The 21,927-nt window shown below is 32.7% G+C and overlaps 1 protein-coding gene across 2 annotated transcripts; it reads left to right on the top strand.

Moving 5' to 3' along the window:
* The first annotated feature begins 8,335 nt into the window (after positions 1–8,335).
* Positions 8,336–21,480, top strand: LOC143254159 (uncharacterized). Of its 2 annotated transcripts, XM_076508967.1 has the most exons (5): positions 8,336–8,467; positions 16,732–16,827; positions 19,675–19,893; positions 20,668–20,753; positions 21,216–21,480. In XM_076508967.1, exons 2-4 carry the CDS (start codon positions 16,741–16,743, stop codon positions 20,734–20,736), a joined length of 375 nt encoding a protein of 124 aa, XP_076365082.1. In that variant the 5' UTR covers positions 8,336–8,467; positions 16,732–16,740; the 3' UTR covers positions 20,737–20,753; positions 21,216–21,480. The 2 variants fall into 2 exon arrangements, with proteins under 2 accessions (XP_076365082.1, XP_076365085.1); XM_076508970.1 differs by lacking the exon at positions 20,668–20,753.
* Positions 21,481–21,927: the final 447 nt, after the last annotated feature.

The following is a 21,927-nucleotide window of genomic DNA, read 5'->3' as shown; positions in this document are numbered from 1 at the left end:
TTCCCCAACCAGTGAATACCTAATGACTATCCAAAGAATATGTCCCACATTTTATTTCTTTTTAAACATAAAATGCGATATTAAAGATGATAACTTTTTGAGCTCTAAGTTGAAGTGAAGCAAGGATTTATTAATAAAAGTCTGTTAAATGCTCCTATAGGGGAGATTTCAACCAATAGAATCCGACTATTCCGTTTGGTTTTTTTTATGTTTGTAATATATTACTTGTTTTGCTGTTACCGATATAGCTTATTAGTACTGGTAGTAATACAATTAGCTTTTATTTTTAGTTGCACAATGGCTGTTCTATTGTTAATATTTTATTACACATCTACTACTAGTGATGTTGTATGAGATCAACTCATAACAGTACAGTTAAATAATACTTTTAATAGAAGTTAAGACTATTGTCACTAATACTGATGATTTTTACAACTTTTGTTAATAAAGATGGAAATTTATTATTTCTTATGTATATTTATCTGTTGTTATTCAAATCATATTCAGCATGAGCTATAAAAACTTCAACGAACATATGCGTCTGAATGCGTTTTCCCTTCATTTGTTCTTGATATCAACCTTGCATTAGAAAATAAGTTGTTGACTAACTAAAACTAAATAGTTATGAAAGCAAATAGAATATCTGCTCGAAATTCAGTTTCTCCTTCTTTCTATAGCCAAAGGGTATTTTGATTACTTAAATGAAAGCGTGATGGTTCCTTCTTTGCTTTTCAGCTAATCAAATGTTATTTTCGAATACTTATTCCAAACATTTCACGCCATACTGCAGTAAAGCTTAACTTCAATATTGTTGTTAAGTCTAAAGAGAGACTTAGCAAGCTGTGTAAACTGATTAGTTACGACGGTGTTTTCCCATGAGCCCCCAAGTCCACTTCGAAATCGGCAGCGAATTTATATAACAGTTTCCCTTTTTAATTTTAAGATATAACTAAAACGTTTGTTTTCTTTTCGTATTTATCACGTGTACATGTGTCTATTATTTCAGTAATAGAAAGCAGTGCACATCATTAAAATTTCAATATTTTCATTTTTCAACTGTACATTTATTTGATAAAAATGTTATAAACACGAACAAAAGAAGGAAATTTAAAACTGATATTATATTTAGACGTTAACAGTTCGTTAAGTGTAAGGAATTATGAGTCGGATGTAAATGTTTCTAATACTGGATATTTAAAACTCCTTGCGGGTTCGAATCTCCGTCACACCAAACATGATCGAAATTTGCGCGAAATTCAAAACAAACCAAACTAAAATTCTTTGTTGTTTATTGTAATGACCTTGTATATCCAAAATGAAATAGTAATTAGAGTATCTATGAAATAAATGCTCTTTATGGAAAAAAACAAAACACTAAGGTTAATAATTATTTGCTAAGTCTGTCACTAATGCTTGAAATATTATAGAACTGGACAGACTTTTATATCTCTTTAAGTGGAGAATTAGGTAGTGTAAATATCACTAGTAGTTTTGTTTAGAAAAGGCTGCATGTGGATGGCTCTCAGTAGGGTGTAATTTCAGCTAAGTATTATTGTAAAAGGGGAAAGAGTTTAACTGTTATAAATACATAACACCAAAACAATAGAAGTTATATAATTTCTGCTTCTTATTCAAATGCTTTTGTAGTTGAATAAATCATTTTCCAAACTGGATAAATAAATAATTACTACAATAAGAGATAACTGTTGCTATACAAATAAAAAAAATATTTAACTTGTAATATTGTGGAAATTTTAAAAATAATTTATAATAAGAAATGGCTGATAAATTAATACAAATATACGAAAAGAAAGTTACTAGTATATGTTTTCTTATAACAAGATCCGGCATAACCAAGTGGTTAAGACACTCGACTCGTAACCCGAGTACCGGGGGTTCGAATCCCCGTCACATCAAACATACTCGCCCATTCAGCCGTGGGGTGTTATAATGTGACGTTCAATCCCACTATTCGTTGGTAAAAGAGTAGCCCATGAGTTTTTTTAGTCTTACACTGCTAAATTAGGGACAGCTAGCGCAGATAACCCGCGAGTAACTTTGCGCGAAATTCAAAACAATTTTATGGCAAAGCCACATCACGCTATTTGCTGTATCTACCAAAGGAAACGAACCGCTGATTTTAGTATTGTAAATCCAAAGACTTACCGTTGTCCTAGCGGGGTACGATTAATAGTAAACGAGATGTTTATGAAATAAAATAAGTAGTAAATCCACTATGATTTATAATGAATACATTTTTTATGAAACAGAAAATGAGATAATTTACAATAAAAAAGTTAAGAAACAAAGAAGAATCTTATTAATTAACTAACATACAAGAAATTGTAAAGATAATTAAATTACAGTACACAGTTTAAAAAACTAATAATTACATTTATTTGCAAAACATAGTAGTAGATAATTATATTAGACAAATTATTCACATGCTGTATAAGGAAAGTGTAGATAGATAATATGAAACAATTTCAACAAATTAGTAAGAGATAATTACTAATAACTCACTTAAAAGATATAAAATGATATGACTGATAATGAACAAATTAATTATATGGAATTTTGAAAAAAATGATTAATAATGAATACTTATTTATAAAATACGCTTGAGAAAAACTCATAAAGATAAACTATAATACAAACTAAAAGCCTTTACTTTATTGTTTATAATAAGAAAATCTAAAGAAAAGTGTAGATATAATCTTAAAGAAAAGAATCCTGCCTAGAACATTACATGGTTAAAGTCTCCACCATACCATCTTTAACAGCCTTGATTACACTCGTGTATCCTCTTTGTTGTTGTTTGACTAGGATCAGGTTAATCAACCACAAGGTAACAAGGCTTATTTATCTAAGCTGATGACGAGGAGATTGCGTCGTAAAAGAACTGTAAACGAATTAATAGCTGGAATAACAAATTTATGGCTTGGTAAACGACAAAGGTCTTGTACACTTGAACCTCATGTTTTAACATCCTATCCAAGCAATTCTTGAAAATAATTTGAATGTTTCTTTAACATTTGCGTTTCAGACTAAATCAAATACTTAGTCTCAAGTTTCAGACCAAGATAAGCAAATTTTTATCCAAATTTAGGTACTAAAATGTCGACAAAATTATGTGTGCTTAAGGGACTGACCACTCACATACATAAACATAAAAAGTCCTTGAATAAGTAGCTATTTGTAAATGTTTAAGACCTTAATATCATTCAGTATTGCAATTTACTGTAAAGAAACATATGGGTTCATTAGATAACCAGATATATAAAATAACTAATTAATTTATTTATTGATTTTATTCACCTATTTATATTTGTTCATATAACACTATGTACACTTCCTTACACAAAATACGAAAAAGAAAACTATTAAAAAACTAATAAAGCAATGACATAAATGTTGTCTAAGGAGAACTAAAGTTAAATTGAACAATAAATATATCTTTGACCAGTTGGATAATAGTTAAAAATGTGGCTGTTATAATGCCAAAGTAGTTTCAAAACTGTACAACAACGTATTGCTTCTTTCATAGTATTTCCTTATGAAAGTTTTTATGTACATAACTTAAAGCAAATTTTCTTAAAATGAAAACATTGCAATTGTTAAGCCAAGCCATAATGACCGTTTTACAGATCGTAGTGTTCAATCTAATAAATATAATTTTTTTCAGTTATAATTACTTTTCTTATTTAAAAATAAGTTATGCAATTACATAATGTTAATGTAATCTCAATTTAAAGAAACGTGTTTTGATCGATGCGATAAAAATTCAAATGAAGCAGAAAATTTAAATATAGTATAATTTCCAATGAAAAATACACAGAGACTTTTTTCTCTAATAATGTACCGATTTAAATATTATATAATTCAAATGAATAATAATACTTGTGGGAGATTGACATCTACTATCATGCCCCTTTAAAATTACGATAGATCATTGCTCTTTATCAGTGTCTTACAAACTAATAATGATATAAGTGTATTTATGGAATTAGAAAAATCAAGTAATCGACAGCGTATTACATTATGAATCTATTTTACGTATATATGTGTGTATAAATAAATTTTTATATAAATGAATGTTAGAGGGGTGGACTGAATGTGAAAAAATTCAAGACAAAGTTAGGCTAAAAGAAATATACTCTATTAATGTTCCACAAACACTTAAATCTCACTCGGTTAAGTTATTAAATAATGTTCTCGACACAATTCGGCCCACCTCCTCCGACTGTAAGGTAAGTATAATGATATAACATAATGTTTAAGAACAGCAAGGGTTGTTCCATCCTCTAAAGCAAACTAAAATAATTATATGAATAATTTTTTTAATCTTAAAACTATTCTTTATCATTCATATAGTTATCAAATTTTTACTAAAACTGACTTAAATTTACTGCCTCCACAACATCCAAAGGTAACACATTCCTTAGACTAAACACACATAAGAAAAATAAAACTGTCTTAACTGAAGATAACTCCTACGCTGCCTAAATTTATATTTGCGTCCCCTAGTCCTACTATTTTCGGCGTTAAGTATGAAAACTAGACATTGCGTCAGCACTATTAATTCCCTTTATAATCTTAAATACCTTATCCAGATCTGCTCTAACTCTTCTTTCTCAAAACAATTTCAGAAATCTTATCCTCATCTCGTATGACAACCCTCCATCCCAGACACCACTTTAGTGACCCTCTTATTAACCATTTCCAACAACTCAGTGTCTTTTCTAATATAAGGAATTCAAGACTGAACACAATATTCCAAAGAATAAAAACCGTATAACCCAAATAGATTTCTTGAACCTGCGTGATTTTCTAACATCACAATACTCCATTTGTGGAATTAATCCAGTTTGTTGATCTCCATTTATAACAACCGTCTACTTTCTCTCAACCAGCCGCTCTTCTGTCCAATTAGCTAAGTTATCCTACAAATATTTTTTACATGCCTTTTATGTGACACCTTATCAAAGGTTTTCTGCAAATCCAGATACACCCTAATCTACATAAACAATAACCATTTCAAAGGCCCCCAGTGGCATAATAGTATGTCTGCGGGCTTACTCCACTAGAAACCGAGTTTCAATACCCGTGGTGGGCAGAGCACAGATAGTCTATTGTGTAGCTTTGTACTTAATTCCAAACAATCGATAAACCTTTTCAAAAAAATGTCAAAAGATTTGTATGACAAAATTTTCACCCAGTGAAACCATGTTGACTATCTAATAAAATTCTAAATTTTGTTAAATCACTTTGCAAAACATCTTTTAGCATGCTGTCCAAAATTTTTTTCCAATACTTATGTAAGACTTATAAGCCTAAAATTGCTTGGACAATTTTATCACTTCCCTTGAAAAGAGAAATGAGTTACCTCTAATGTCTGCACACTATTCAAAGACTTTCTTTAACTGTATGGCTTAAACATACAATATTTTAGACGAAGTTCATCAGAATCTTTTACTGTACGACATAATTTCCGACAAAGTCCAACCTCGTTACCTCTGGCTGCTTGATACATGTAATACCACTACCGAAACACCTAAGTTTTACAATCTTTAACTGTATGATATATACAACGTTACCGGCAAAGTTCGACTTCAGTACCTTTTATTGTATAATAACGTTTCTTAACTGCATATTATACATAAGAACATCCCGAAACTGTCCAGTTTTGCTCTTATTTAGTGTATGACAACTATTATAATACAGTTCAGCCTTACTGACCCTCAGTCTATCATATAACAAATTTCAAAAAGAGATCGTTAGTTTGTTTTCCTCTTAGGTATTTTTTGTAATTTAAGCTGCATTTGACATTAACTCAATTAGAATTCCACGTGTATGTTATTGTTCACTTAACTTCATATAATAAATTTATTCATCACATATACATTAATGCTTAATTGTAATCAAAGAAAAAATATTACCGTTATCAGTGTGGACTGTTTGACCAACCAGTATAAATGAAAAAAGCCACATTCTTTGGGATGTTCTTAATCAAGAGAACGTTACCATTCATTCTTTATTTGTAACTTTTAAGTTTCAGTTTCCATAAACATAGGAAAGGGTGTATTTAGAATAACCACACACGACTTCGAACTCGATTTCCTTATCATGTTAACACTTTAAATATATGTTATGTTTGAATTTCGCTCAAACCTACACGATTGCTATCTGCGCTAACCGTCTCTAATTTAGCAGGGTAAGACTAGAGGGAATGTAACTAATCATTACCACCCACCGCCAACTCTTGGGCTACTCTTTTACCAACGAATAGTGGGATTGACCGTAACATTATAATACTCTCACAGCTGAAAGAGCGAGCATGCTTGATGTGATGGGGATTCAAGTGCCCTAACCACCTGGCCATGCCGAGCCATAAAATATGTTCTAGCCATTAACTTGCGCCTTCTCTAAGACTATTTTTAAAAATGAAAGTTTTTAGCAGTTACAATTTGTACTCTTTTCCTTACAATTTTGTATATAAAATCCGATTTTATTATTATTTATTTGTTTTATATTTTCTACCAAATCAATTAAGATCCATCTTTCGAAACTTCGTATGTTATCATGCTTCGTTGGTTTTTCTTCTTTTTTTTTCACTTATGAATAATCCATTTTGCTTCTCATGTGCTTTTACCATCGTATACATAAAATACTGTATTCGATAAAAGAAATTAGAATTTACTCCAGTAAAGCTCTAAGCGGATTACTTTAACTTTCATCTAGTAGCCAGAGGAGACATGAAATAATACAACAACGTTTTGAATAACCCAACGTGTAGCATATTACTAAATTATGTCCTTATTTCTTGTTTGAATCTTGTATTATGATATTTTCACCACCATCACGTTTAAAACTGTTATCGCAAAGCCTGAGAAATGGAACGTAAAGACTATTTTCAGGCAAGTGCTGAAAAATTAATATGTGATAATGGACGGGAGGGACTCTTACAAGAATGTTTACATTTTAATGTTCGCGTATTTTAAGAAACTTGGATTTGAAAGACCTTATATTCCAATATGTTTTTAGTTCATCCGTAGGTTTTGAGAGATCTAACAAAAATGTTAACTGATAAGTTAGTTATGCAACTTTTATTCAAATATTTCTCACAAGTTCAAACTTTCATGAAGTAATGATATACCTACCACTTGTTGGGCGAATGACAGTCCAAAAATGATATAGTTACTAGGTGTAATAAAAAACGCCTAAATAAAACAGCGTAGTATGGCCAGATGGTTAGGACACTCGACTCGTAATCCGAAGGTTAGGGGTTCAAATCCGTGTCCCACCAAATATGCTCACCTTTTCAGCCGATCGTTGATGGAAATACGCTAAATACGCACTTCTATGTTTCATCTCACATGGATATAATACGCAGAGACTTTATGATAAAAGTGCTATTCAAACCCTATCTTCATTTGTTCACAACAGAAAGTACTCCATCTGAATGGTTTTTCTGATCATACCTAAAAAAGAAGAAATGCTACATAGGGATTGAAGATAAAAGCAGTCTAGAATATATTTCTTTAAAAGTAATAATAATAGAAAATACTTTAAACTTTTATCAGCCAGCAACGAATAACCATAATGAACGATAAGATCTTTATGGGGACTCGGCTTTTCTTAACCAACGGACATACATCTGTCTTGTCTGAAACGCATAACCTATTATTGTCAAATTATTTCTAAAATTATAGACTCAGTGGTGTCCTTTGGATGGGGGTCAACAAAGCTGTTTTCATTCTCAAACTTATGAGGGGCTCAAAATGACATTTTTTGTGAGACATTTCTAATCAAGCAGGATTAATTACGTAAACTACGTCACAGCAGAGCCCCTTCGTCTCAATAATACGTAAACTACATCACAGCAGAGCCCCCTCGTGTGAATTGGGAGCACGCAAGATCAGTCTTCTTTATCTTTTGTGAATGACGCTCCTGTGTAGACTTTTATACAAGTTCAAGCTGAACATTTTGATTTGCATTTGAATTAACATCTTGTGTGAGAACTTGAATGTTTATGGTTTAATGTATCCATAGAATGTTTTCTTTACTATTACTTTATTGACACTGATTGATTAAAAGATGTGATTGCTATGATACTTCATACGTAGCTAAGCAAAACTAGACACTAATCAGGTCTAAAATATTTTACGTTTAAGAAAAATGTTTTTCCTACGTCACCTTGATGAACAAACAGAGCACAAACAAAGTCGACAATAATCACTTAAAACATTCTTTATTTTTGCCTGTCTGTCTGTATGTGACAGAGAGAGCGAATCACTGAACACATTCGATACCAAAGTCTGAACATTGTAGGCGTGAGAGGGCGGTCACGTGACCATCTACGACTGGTCCGTGGAACCTATAAAATGGCTGTTAGGAGTACTTGATATAAGATTCCTTCGAAGCTTCTTGAAGTCCTTTAAAGTTATTCGTTCACTTGGTGTGGCAGGTAAGAAGAGTTCACAAAGTTTTGTTAAATAGTACTGTGTGAATTACATGTGAAAGTTTACAGATCTGTGTTCTTTAGCCATTACTTTTAGATACCATTTTCTAAATCATAAGTCTCTAGAACTAGCCACAAATGCTTCACTCTATATGAATGAAAGAGTACAGCAATGAAGTACTTTATCGTTAACCAATTCCATTCAGTGTTTCGTTATAACATCTATAAACCTAACGTTACTATTTTCGAAAGTCATGGATCCAACAATGGAAAGATCTTAGCAAACTGAAAACAAGTTGAAATACTTTTATTGCTATTTGACGGTAACATCAAACATAACTAACTTTGAAACATTTGGCAATCCGTTATTTTCCTCGAAATTTGGAATCATAATAATTGTCATAATTTCATTATCTGAAAACCGTGAAAAACTTTAATGTATTAAAAACGTTTAGGTAATTTTAACTGACTCATAATTCCACATTTTGTTAGTTGTTTACACCTCATTTTGTTAGATACAAGTACCTAATAAAGTTCAGTAAAGGTGTAGGTTGATATCTTTTTAAAAATATCATTGCCGTTAGCAACTGTTTAAAAATGTTAGACTATCATATTTACCAGCTCTAAAAAATTCATATAATTTCAGTTGTTTTGAACTTTAGATTGTAATAACTGTTTCACAGTTTAAAGTTATAGCTTGGTTGCAACAAAACCATTAGAAAAATTCATTTAGCAGTAACTGCCACTTGTCTACAAATTTGCATTATTTTTATCACTTTATAATTCAAAGTCCTAGTGGTGCTATGAATAATTGGAAACGTTAGTTTTCATTCGTAGCTATAGTTTTCTGAACATTACAGACATTTGTGACATCAAGACGAGCTGAAAACTGTATAGTTTTGTCAGTTTATTTTGTGAATAAATTCGGGTATTTTTATTACTTTGCTGTCTAAATTTCGAAATTATAGCAGTACCAAGACCAACTGAATAATTCATGTTTTGTTTACCTTGCTGAAGTATATAAAAATTCGCATTATTTCAAAAGGTCTGTAGTGTAAGGTGTCTCAAACACTAGTTAAAACATGCAGTTTTCCAAAATGTTTTTTTTTAAATCAAGTTAATACCTCTTTAAAGCTGCAACGCTTGGAAACATTAAAAATTGATAGGAACATCAGGCCTCTTAGTGGATCAGCGGTAAGCTTACAAACTTACAAAAGTAAATCTCGATTCCCTGCGGTGACCCGAGCACAAGTAGCTTATTTCGTAGTTTTGCGCTAAAAAGAACACCAACAAAAACTTTAGTATAAATTAATTCTAAGCTTTCTGAAACTTCAACTTATTTTGCTTAATATACTGTTAAAACTTTCGATATTTTATAATGTCAAACTAGTTTAAATCTTCAATTATTTTTAGCTGCTAGTTGTCTTTAAAACCGTAATTACCTTTTAAAGTTTCATTTTTCTTTCAAGTCTCGGCATCCATCATAAACTTAAGTTATCTTTCATGTAAATTAAGTTTTATTGATACTTTTCTATTTAAAGTTTGAAAGTGGTGGCATGGAAATTACTTGAAAACTTTAGTTCACATTAGGTTTTACTTGTTTGGAAAATTCAGCTAAAAATAACTACTTTAATGTTAAATTTACGTTTTCTGTTACTGTGATTGTTTGTTTGTTTATCTTTGAATTTCGCACAAAGCTACTCGAGGGCTATCTGTGCTAGCCGTTCCTAATTTAGTAGTGTAAGACTAGAGGGAAGGCAGCTAGTCATCACCACCCACCGCCAACTCTTGGGCTACTCTTTTACCAACGAATAGTGAGATTGACCGTCACATTATAACGTTCCCACGGCTGAAAGGGCGAGCATGTTTGGCGCGACGGGAATGCGAACCCGTGACCCTCAGATTACGAGTCGCACGTCTTAACACGCTTGGCCATGCCAAGGAGGGATGGGGCAATCTCCCTTAGCTTGCAATACATATAGCCATTCGAACAAATTTTCAACTATAGTTCGGGCAAAATTAAAAGCAGAAATATGGTGATTCAGATAATTTTTACTTTCCTTCTGGAAAAACTGGTAATATAACACCTTTTTTTTTACCCATAACCTCATTCGGACAAAAACTGTACAGCCCCTCTCTGAAATATTCTCTGTACGTTTGCGATAAGCAACAATTGAATATTCAATTCACATTAGTTGTTACTTGTTTGAAAAATTCAAACTATAATAACGACTTTAGTGTTAAAACTTCGTTTCCTAGTACTGTGAGCAAGAGCAGAAAACTTCAATTCTATTTAGTTTCAGCGGTTTGGAGATTAAAACTCTTTAATTTCTTTCTTGTTCATAGTTTCAGAGCCAGGTTGCGTTAGTATAGACACTTCCGAAAATATTAATGTTCTCAGTTGCATTTTTTTCCCTTTTTCTTCAAAAAATAAGATTATTTTAATTAGTTTAATGTGAAATACAAGAATCATTCTGTTATTGAAATTAGCTTAAAATATCTTACGCCTTTAGTTGATCTCAATATGAAAATTCAAAATTCATAATTACTCGTCTAATGTTTCAAATCCTTATAACCTCGAAACTAAATGATGCATTGGTTTTCCTTACTTACTTGTTGGCATGGATTGGTTCTGGAGTAAAGCTTTAGATTTTGGAGCTGGCGAGCTGAGTCTCAAACGGTACGAGTATAAGATATTCCATGCACTTTAAGGGTTTTGCTAATGTTTTCATTTCAAAAGTGCAAGACCCCGGTAGCCTCGATACCAGTTGAAAACGTTAAGTTAACTCATTAGGTATAAGAACACTGATTATGTTAGTTTCTTCACTTTCTAAGGTTCCAGTCTCTAGTCGCCTAGAGAATAGTTCAAACATCAATTTTAATTGTTTGCTGGCTGTATAAATTGTGGACTGTCTTTGTTGCTTTGCTGTATACAATTCCAGACTCCAAAAGTCTCGAAACTAGCCGAAAACATCATTTTGTAATTTTTTTATTACTTGCTAACTGAATAGATTAGAAGGCCTAGCAATTACTTCACTGTCGCAAAATGTGGAACCCTCGAAACTCTCTGAAAACTTCAAACTCTGTTAAATAATATTTATTTTGAAGTTCGGATAATTTTTATTTCTTCAATTAGATGGATGTGGAAATTTTCTTATTCTCCTATGTGGCTAATATCTTATTATTCTAAAAGAAAGTGTATTTTTCTCTTCTGGTATAATAAGTTATTGTAAACAGGTCGGTATTTCCGATTCCGCTATGTCTATAATGTTCCTGATTTATAACTTTTGCGGTCTTTTGGTTTCTTTAGCGATGTAAATAAGACTTTTTTATTTGGTCTTTAAGTGGCTTGGTGTGCGCTAACAACGAGAGTATTTTGCTGTGATTCCTGTACACTCAGTGTTCAGTTACATCTTTATGGAACATTTTGAAGTTAACCATTTTACGCCCCAAAATTTAGCTAAGGTATGTTGACAAGACATTCGTAAATCTAGTATACTATATAGATAAAATTAAATAATTCATAAACCACATAAACATGTAACTTCCCGCGAAAATTCCAATAGAAATACAAGAATATAACAAACGTCCATCCCTTGTGGCGATGGTTACCAAGATAGACAATTTACGAGAGTGTACAAAGAATCCACAGTAACAAGTTAAATACCTCGACCACAGATAAAACCATCCCACAGCAAAGGCAGACTTCATGTACTGCATAGTTCCCAGAAGAAAAAAAAAAAGATTAGTAATACCGAGAGGTGTTGAGAAGGAAGAAAATTCCGTCACTACAACCCTCCTTATGAACGGATACTCGGAACATTTGATGAAGATAAACGTGAAGAATAAATGGGAAGGACAATAGAAACACACAGCCATAGTTCCTATGTTGGAGTTTTCTCTGAATACGCAAACATAATATAAACTCATAACATTACTTAGAAGTCGTAGTACCATAAAAAATATTTGGTGTATATAACTTCCGATTCCATTCATTATTTCTTTACAACACTAAAATCCGGGACCCATAAACACCTGGTGGGCACAGCAAATAGTCCAATGTGGCATTTCTCTAAGAAAAACAAACAAACTGCTATATGGAACTTGTAAGAACTACTTAGGTGGAAAGGGTATTGTAACAACACATTTTATTGATAAACATGTTTTAGCACAGTTTTATCACCCTTTCACTTCTATGAAAGAGTTAAAATTCTACGTGTCTTTTATAAATATATATATATAAGGCATACATCCTTCTTTGAGGAATATATAGAGAACGGCCCTTCTAAACTTTGGCTTTCCTTTTCAGATTTTGGTTTGTTAGTTTCCAGTTGTAATAAAATATATTTTAAATAAATAAAAAAATGGAATTTCATTTTTATCTTATTCTTTTATACTGAGGTATGTACTTTTGAAAATATTAATCAGTGATGTCGAGAAAACCCACTTGTAGAGAAATATATATGCAAAAACGGCTCGTTTGGGTTGAGAAAATATTTTACATATAAAAAATATTTTCTAAACCCAAACGAGCCGTTTTTGCATATATATTTTGAAAATATTGTTTATAATCTATATTGTAATCCTCGCGAGGTAATCTATAACAATGTCATTAAATTCTATTGGGCCGGCTTGGCCAAGCGTGTTAAGACGTTCGTAAGACTAGCTGTCTTACACTGCTAAATTAGAGACGACTAGCGCAGATAACCCTCGAGTAGCTTTGCGCGAAATTCAAACAAACAAACATTAAATTCTATTGTTTCAACTACTAAGATCACATAAGGAGATTTGTTGAATTTATTTTAAGCAGTTAAACTGTGACGTACCAACCCTAAGAGTAGGTCATCTTCAGGCTATGCACGATTTAACAAATACAAATTTAAATTGTAATTGTTGTTCGTAGCAATGAACATATTGCAGTTATAAATATTTATCTTTGGCGGCGATCATTTGTTTCTTGTTAAGCGCAAACTACACAATGGGATATCTGTGCCCCTATCCATCGCTAGTATCGAAACCCGATTTTTACTTTATAACCCACAGATTTTGCTGTGGATGGTTTACGGATTTCACCCCAAACACTATTCATAGCATTTGTATTTACAATATAGACAGGTGTAAAATCTAGTTGACTTCCTGGTGATATGAACATTCGCTTCGCTTCTTCTTTGTGGGTATTTGGGTATTTTGGATTTTAGATACCCAGGAGGGTCAGGTGCAAGAGACCTTTTCCTCCATATGAACATTCAACAACTTATTTGTTTGTTTTTAATTTTGCGAAAAGCTACACAAGGGCTATCTGCACTGCCGTCCCTAATTTAGCAATATAAGACAAGAGAGAAGGCAACTAGTCATTACCACCCACCACCAAATCTTGGGCTACTCTTTTACCAACGAATGGTGGGATTGACCGTCACATTATAATGGCCCCACAGAGGAAAGAGCGCGGATGTTTAGTGCCAGGAGATTAGAATTTGCGACACTCAACAATTTACGGAAAGATTTTATTCATCATCAGTAGTGAAGTATATGCTGGGTTAATGTTGTTAATATAATTCGTAAACATTGTTTCTCAAGGTAGATTACACCATCGGCATCTATAGGAGTGTGTTTGTGTGCATGGCTGTATTTAAGGCAGTACTCACTAGATGGATTAGGAAAACATTAATTAGTTAATGAGTTAAATAAAGTTCCATTCATACGTAATTTATCATTTTGGCAATACATTAAGTCACTGGATTGAAAATTAAACTTTGTTTCCAAGTCAGTCAACGTTATTAAATTTGAAGAAGGTGTGGTAATCCTTCGTCTCATAATGAACGACAGTTTCGATGACTTGCTTTATGGCTTAATTTCTTCAAGGACTGAAGAAAACTATAATTTTTCTTCCTGATTGTGTGTTTATAAGTGTTGTATGACGAAATAATCCAAACAAAACATCGAAAAAGTATAGAAATTGCAGTTTGAGGCAGAATAAATAGACATTATTTATAGGATTTGTACTTTGTCAAATTACAAGGTTCTGATGCTTTGCTTTTACTACAGTGTAACCAGTTATTTAATTGTTGACTAATGTACTAGTCTTTTCTAATTTCTATAAAACATGTTTCATGTGCTTCTTATGTACAGAATTTGAGTTTTCATCTACTCTCGTGTATTGTCTCAAATCACTTAGATCTTCTATCACTTGTGCTATGTATAGACTCTTGTTGGGTATGTTGAAGACCGTTTTTATCTCCTTTCTAAGATCTTGTTATAATTACATTAACTATCTTATTGAATTAATTAATTCACTCGATTTTTGATTTTTTAAATTTCGTTTAACCTCCATTGAAATTCTGTGTAATTGAGCTGAAAGTTATTTAATAAAGGTTTTCATGGGACTTGTTTTTGGTTTGAATGTTAATATGTTTTCAATTTCAAAGGAAATTTATTGTTGGTTTTAAAGTTTGTACTATTAGCTTATTATTCTGATCCACATACTACGATCGGCCTAATGTTTAAGCCTCTTGAAAAATGTGCAAAGTGAAACGTCGAATTAAGAAACGTTTTTCATTGAAAAAAATTAAAAGAATACTTTTACTTTTTGAAGTTGCTACACGCTAGAGTGCACTAATTCCATTTTAATGTTATCATCGACACTAGGGTAAAAGTCCCACATTGTTTAGTTACTAGCTAGCTGTCTGACAATTCAAGTGTTGCTACTTGTCTAATTATCTAAGCTTTGGAGACCTTGATAACATTGTTCCTTCTTCTTTACAAATCGAATCGTAATCCGAGGATCGTGGGTTCGAATCCCCGTCACACCAAACATGCTCATCCTTTCAGTCGTGAGGGCGTTATAATGTGATGGTCACATTATTCGTTGGTAAAAGAGTAGCCCAAGAGTTGGCGGTGGGTGGTGATAAATAGCTGCCTTCTCTCTTGTCTTATACTGCTAAATTAGGGACGGCTTGCGCAGGTAGCCCTCGTGTAGCTATGCGCGAAATTCAAAACAAATAAATCCTCACAAATATAGGATCTGGAAATAAATATTGTAAGCATGAGTTATTTAATATTTCCTCATTGAAAAAAAAACTGTTTTTTATTCGGAATTACACACAAAGATACACAATAAACTATCCGTGCTGTGTTCACCAGGGGTATCGAAACTCGATTTATAGGGTTGGGAGTTCACAGACATACCACTGTGTCAAAGTGGCGAAAACAAACCTTTTAATAGCCTGATAATACTTAATAACTTAAAAGCTTCATAATCTAGTAGCTCATCGACTGTTTTCTGTTTATATATTTCTTGTGTTATGATTCCTTACTTGTTTAAAAAATAATAATTTCAGATAAATGTTTAAAGTTAGAATTTTGTTTACTATTCTTATTTCACCTGAAGAGTTGTAACTAGACCGTTTCTATATTTAAGATTTTGTAGAATTACAAATTCAGATTTTTTTATAAAAATATATTTTATGGAAAAAACCAAAATTTACGTTTTTGAAAAGTGTTAATAATATTTTTGGTCATTCTTCTAAACGAACCGGGGACTACTTTTATTTCTCTACCTCCTGGGTAGTTTCTTAAGTGGCTTCATGGCCTCACTTGAAGTATGTATTGGAGAATCATAATGGAACATAACATTTTTAACTTAACTCAAATGAATTATGGTACCCAGCAGGAGATTTGACACACAATGGCTTTGGTTACCTCTTGTGAAAGCCAGCTAATTGCAGGCACCGCGGTACGGGACTTGTAAGTAAGAACCCCCTCTACGTTTAAGTAAACTTACATCAAAAACCGTGTGATGCAACCATGATCTTTATCCATTTTCAAACCAGGTTTAGTCACATGGAACAGAAGTAAAGTGGAAAAAAAAGTCGAATCACATGTCAAAACAAACAGCATGAACTCTAACGACAGATTTTTTTTAAGGACTTGTGTTGCAGCTTTTAACCTATTTGTTAAGCAAAAAAATGAAGACTCACAAATCAACTCAAATGTAGAATAATACTTGTAACATACTATTAAAGCATGATGTCCAACAAGTATTAAACTAGGTTATCTCTACTTTCAAACTCAACGAACTAGTTGCGTTGTATCGAAACTGCGTTGTTCAGAAGTGAACTTATACAAATTGTATGTTCGGTGATGATCTTCAGTACTATAGGTCCATTCCAAGTTCATGTTTCTACTGTAACAATACTAAGTGATACAAACCGGCAGAACATTTAGAAACATTTATGCTTTACAGTGATAAAGAACCTCCCTTCTCTTTCCAGACAAACAAGATGGCTTCTACTTTTCAGCTGTTCTTCATGTTTATGCTGTTAGTCGTTGGTGATAGAACAGTTAACAGCAGGTATCTACCTAAATCGGTAAGTTTTAAACTAAGTTGCTTTTGGAAAGACTAATATAGCAGGTATATTGGGAAATTGAACTCGTAAAATATATATTGTTTCAACGTTTAGAAATGCAGCTACTTATTGTACAACAAAAGTCTGGCATCATTGTGTATTGATACATTTCGTAAAATACTATTGTGTTCTAACAGTATTTGTATGTGATGTGTAAAACCAATGTTTAACATTTCTTATTGATATGTTTTCAATCTTATTGTTAGTTTCACCAATTAAAATAAGGTGGCATGCCATTTACATATAATTTAATATTAAAATATCCATGTAATGACAACTGCATATCATTTGAGTTAACGTCATGTGAGGGACGAATACCGCGTATCTTTAAAATGATATTAGTGTAGCTACCATGTCAAAACCACGTGACAGAGAAAAGCCCAATGTCTTTCAAAAGGTACTCCTAAAATATTTGTGTCAGAGCTACAGCATTAAGTGAGACAAGTTGTCTATAAAACCAGATTTCTATGCTATTGATGTCAAAGTCGCTTTACGGATAAAAAAACTAAATAATATCTTATATTGCAAATATATACAAAGTAGTTGTGTCAGAGCCATCTCACGTACTGAAAATGCATATTTCTAAATAGGCACTAAATGTTATTTGTGTCAAAACTATAAAAATGGCAAAAACAGAATACTCACTATTAACAGTTACCCACTATGTATTATTTCTTGCCAGACCTACTTGGCTGTTTGATTATTTCTTTCAGCTCAAACTACACACTAGGTTATTTGCACCATGTCCACTACGGAGATCTGAGCCCCAGTTTACAGAGTCATAAGTCTGTAAGCTTACTGGTGATCCACTGAGAACTTCAAGTGACAGAAAGAACTATAATTATCTCCAAAAGTAGTTTCAAGCTGATATCTGTACAGTATTTTCATCAAAGCCACACAACTGTAAAAAATTGGATATTTTCAAACTGGGCCCCTTAACTAGCAGAAATCGAATATAATTCTATATTGACACTTATAAAACATTTTTGTCAAAAGTGCATAAGGGATCCAAACAGCATTTCACCTAAATTACGCTTATAAGTTATTAGCGTTAATATTGCAAAACTAATAAAAAACAGTGTTTGAAATGGAAAAATGTGTCTTGGCACTCAAGCTTTTTTTTTATGAAAGAGAGAGAGAGTAAGTAAATTTTGAAGAGTTACTTAGTCCGTTTTCCCCTATGATTCTAATAGTTTCTGAAGGATACAATGAGAACGTAACACAGAAGAGACTGTTCTCTAACAGTTTTAAAACAGCTTGCATTTAAACACTCTCTGTACAAACATAAACAGATAACAGGTGATTTAACGAGAATACTTTACACCCCTTCAGACACACACATAATAATACATTCTCATTGAGTTAAGAACATTTCAAAATCGTGCCAATCCATAAACATTTGATATTGTTAAATGGTGGTACTCAAACGTTTCAAATCAAAAATATGGCGGTACGACGAGTACCGTGCCATTTCAAGCGCCGCAAAAAAACAAATATGCTTCTAAATTATAATCATATACTATTGGTGTCAAAAGAACATAAAAGTAGAAAACGTGTTATCCCTTAAAATGACACTAGTACAATATTTGTTTTACAATCACTTCTGAAATTACATTTTATATGTTATTTCCACTAAAGCCTCGTGCTAGGAAGGAACTTCTACGTGTTTCACTATATAGTATATAGGAAAAAGTAATGTAACCAGTGGAAGATATATAGAACTAAACTGACGATACACATTTGATACTTGAGTGATACCAAACGGAACGAAACCGGTAATCTTATTTTCAGTGATCGTGTCTATAAGAAACCGAATGCTCCTGAAATGAAACTTCTATACTTGAAGGACGGGCAGAAGACTGTTATTTCAAAATTTAACTTTAATTGTTGCCGTCTGAATCAAAAGACGAATAGATGTTTGTTTGTTTTGGAATTTCGCACAAAGCTACTCGAGGGCTATCAGTGCTAGCCGTCCCTAATTTAGCAGTGTAAGACTAGAGGGAAGGCAGCTAGTCATCACCACCCACCGTCAACTCTTGGGCTACTCTTTTACCAACGAATAGTGGGATTGACCGTAACATTATACGCCACCACGGCTGGTAGGGCGAGCATGTTTAGCGCGACTCGGGCGCGAACCCGCGACCCTCGGATTACGAGTCGCACGCCTTACGCGCTTGGCCATGCCAGGCTAAGACGAATAGAATACGCACACTTTTAAAAATATATTGGGTTCTATCTGGATCTCACTTGCAATATGTACATATATAGGAATGGATAATTTATTGTTAAAGGCATTTAGTTATCTCACTGAAAATTAACGTTTTGCCTATTATTTAAAAGTCTAATTGATTAGAATTTAGCTAACAATAATTTATGCATTTTTTTTCCAATCCACTAATATATTTTGAGAGATGTTTCATCTTACAATACAAAAAAAGTGTAACTTTTCTCTTCAGTAAAATATTCCGAATTTTTTGTATAATAATATAGTGTGGTATGGGTGGTTTGAGGCTTCCAGCTGTTGGCTCCTGGGCAGCCAGATCTGTTCATAGTTGAGCATTTCACGAGTTCCAACTCGGTATCAGAAAGGCCCCTGACGGTATTAATTTAATAAATTTCATGAATGTCCCTTTCATCGGTAGAGTTTGAGTTGTATGAGTTTGCTCCCTACGGTATCTGCCCTAAGTGCTTCTCCTAAATATAGTCACTGAAGTAACAGACCAATACGTTGGTCTAACACGACAAAAGAAAGTATCTAACGTTTTGAAAAAGTGATTCCTTATAACATGTCATGTAAATCTTAAACAGGTGAGAGATAATGGCGTACGTTTAGTCCCAGAAAAGAGACCTTTCTGTAACGCTTTCACGGGCTGTGGAATGAAGAGGTCACGAGACGCACTTGCGGACATACAAGGCGAGCCTGACATGTCCACTCTCAGCAGAAAAATTATGGCTGAGGCTCGACTCTGGGAACTTCTACAACAGAGAATACTTGATAACGCTGCCACAGTTGGTTTGAACGATGAAGTAAGAAACAAATTACTGTAGAGTTTTTGTTTGGTTGTTTTCCTCACAATAACTAGAATTATGTATATTTTTGAAATTATTTAGCAAGTACTGTTTAGTGCACGGAATATCTTGTATAAATCTGTACACGATAAAAAGAATAAAACTACATAGAAGTTGTTATTAATGATTTGAAGGCCAATCTACCATTAGTCGCTGAGCTATATTCCCCGAAAACCGTTATAAGTCAGTGATAAGTAGCAAATTGAATAATCAGAAAAATCAATAAGTAGCACAGATTCTTTATAAACAGAGATTTACTACTGTGTATGAAAACAAACTAAAAACCTCATACATAAGACAGAGAGGAGAAAACTAATTAGAAACATGCTTTACGGGTGAAGCTAAACTAATATAACTCTAAACACATTAAAGATGAGACGGACCTGCAGAGTTAACTGAGCTACCACGATTCTGTTTATAATGAAAATGAAACTATCTAGAACTGGCATTTACAGCATGTTATGCTAGCAGGCCTAAATGCTGAAGGATATAATTTATAACGTGTTTGATAGTTTGAAATTAACTTCTTACTAACAGATATATTTTTATTATCTTCTATAATCAGATATTAACAGTTTCTAAAATAAATTTTGCTCATTAAAGCTCGAGATCAAAATGTCTCTGAATGACTTACTTTACAGAATAATTTAACGTAGAAGTGAACAGCCGATTAAGTAATGTTTATGTACCATGAAGAAACATTCCACTAAACATTTTTTATTCATGTTACAGATTGAGATCAGTACACCGTTACTTGATATGCTTGCTTCAGGCATAAGGAAACGACGATCACTCCATTGAGTTGGAACTACATATATGTTAGTCCTGTGTTTTATTTACATTATTGTTAGTTTCACTATGAGAACTTTAAACGAAGCAGTTAGTTTTATTTTTTTTTATCTGAAATAAATGATTCTCTGACTTTACGTAAGGTAATTAAATTCTGAGAAGACATTGAACAATGATCCTCCACTGCGTTTCACTTTAAAATTGTTTAATTAAAATTTTGTTGTTGAAATGTCACTCCATATCATGTATTTTCGAAAATTATAGCAATTTTCTATCCGGAATTACACTACTGAAAAAGTCTACTGGTTTCACGTGTAAAATGTGACATCTGTTATATTTTTCAGTTTATTTTATTCCTTTAAGATAAACCGTAAAATGAAAATAGAGTAATTACTTTGTAATGTCAGTTCTTTTGAATACTCATTTTGTGTTATTACTTTTTTAAAATATTCTAACACTATAAGATATGAGTAATTTTTTTTCTCCCACAGGTACAACCGTGAAACGGACTTGAAGAAGTAAAATCGATTTAGTTAATCATGACAGTTTAGATGTTTCTATATCTCTTTCTAGATTGTGGAAGATTTTCCTATAACAAACCGCTGTATTTGTATTACAAACAATTGATTCGTATGTACTAGTATCTTTTTAAAGTGATTTATTTTTACAGTGAACGAAACTTACTAATGTCTAATAATGAGATTTCCGTTGTGTACCTTTGTGTATAATAAACTAAATCCGCATAAATAAACCAAAAAAGCCTACTTCCTTTTCTGTGTGTATGTGTGTGTGAGTTGTCATTAGAGCGCCGAGGGCACTTTCGATGAGTTTAACCTATAGTTGTGGACTTTGCTTTCCGACTTAAGGATCTCGATTCTAAAGTTTCATATTAAAACATCTGTTTAAAGCATAGAGCCTTTCTAATAAATAATATAAATGCTCGTAAACACCTTTACGTTTTTGAGAGCTCTTGAGAAATAGAAATTCGCAAAAATTAGTTATAATATAATCGAGAATCTATAATATAAGAAAATATTTGTATTTACAATTACGTTTGCTCCACCCCAGTGAGCCATCCACTGATTGGCTGCCTCAGAGAGAAGAGGGGGAGAGAAGTTTGTTTGTTTTGGAATTTCGCACAAAGCTACTCGAGGGCTATCAGTGCTAGCCGTCCCTAATTTAGCAGTGTAAGACTAGAGGGAA

The sequence above is a fragment of the Tachypleus tridentatus genome, chromosome 1 (genome assembly GCF_004210375.1).
Source record: "Tachypleus tridentatus isolate NWPU-2018 chromosome 1, ASM421037v1, whole genome shotgun sequence".
Taxonomy (NCBI): Eukaryota; Metazoa; Arthropoda; class Merostomata; order Xiphosura; family Limulidae; genus Tachypleus; species Tachypleus tridentatus.
Note: the sequence above shows the minus strand (reverse complement) of the source record. Positions and strands in the feature narration are given on the sequence as shown.

What these genes read in the sequence shown, in the direction of transcription:
- LOC143254159 (XM_076508967.1), top strand. Translation starts at nt 16,741, where the DNA reads ATGGCTTCTACTTTTCAGCTGTTCTTCATGTTTATGCTGTTAGTCGTT. An exon ending in GCAGGTATCTACCTAAATCG is followed by an intron (nt 16,828 to 19,674) that starts GTAAGTTTTAAA and finishes AATCTTAAACAG; the next exon opens with GTGAGAGATAATGGCGTACG. An exon ending in CAGTTGGTTTGAACGATGAA is followed by an intron (nt 19,894 to 20,667) that starts GTAAGAAACAAA and finishes TTCATGTTACAG; the next exon opens with ATTGAGATCAGTACACCGTT.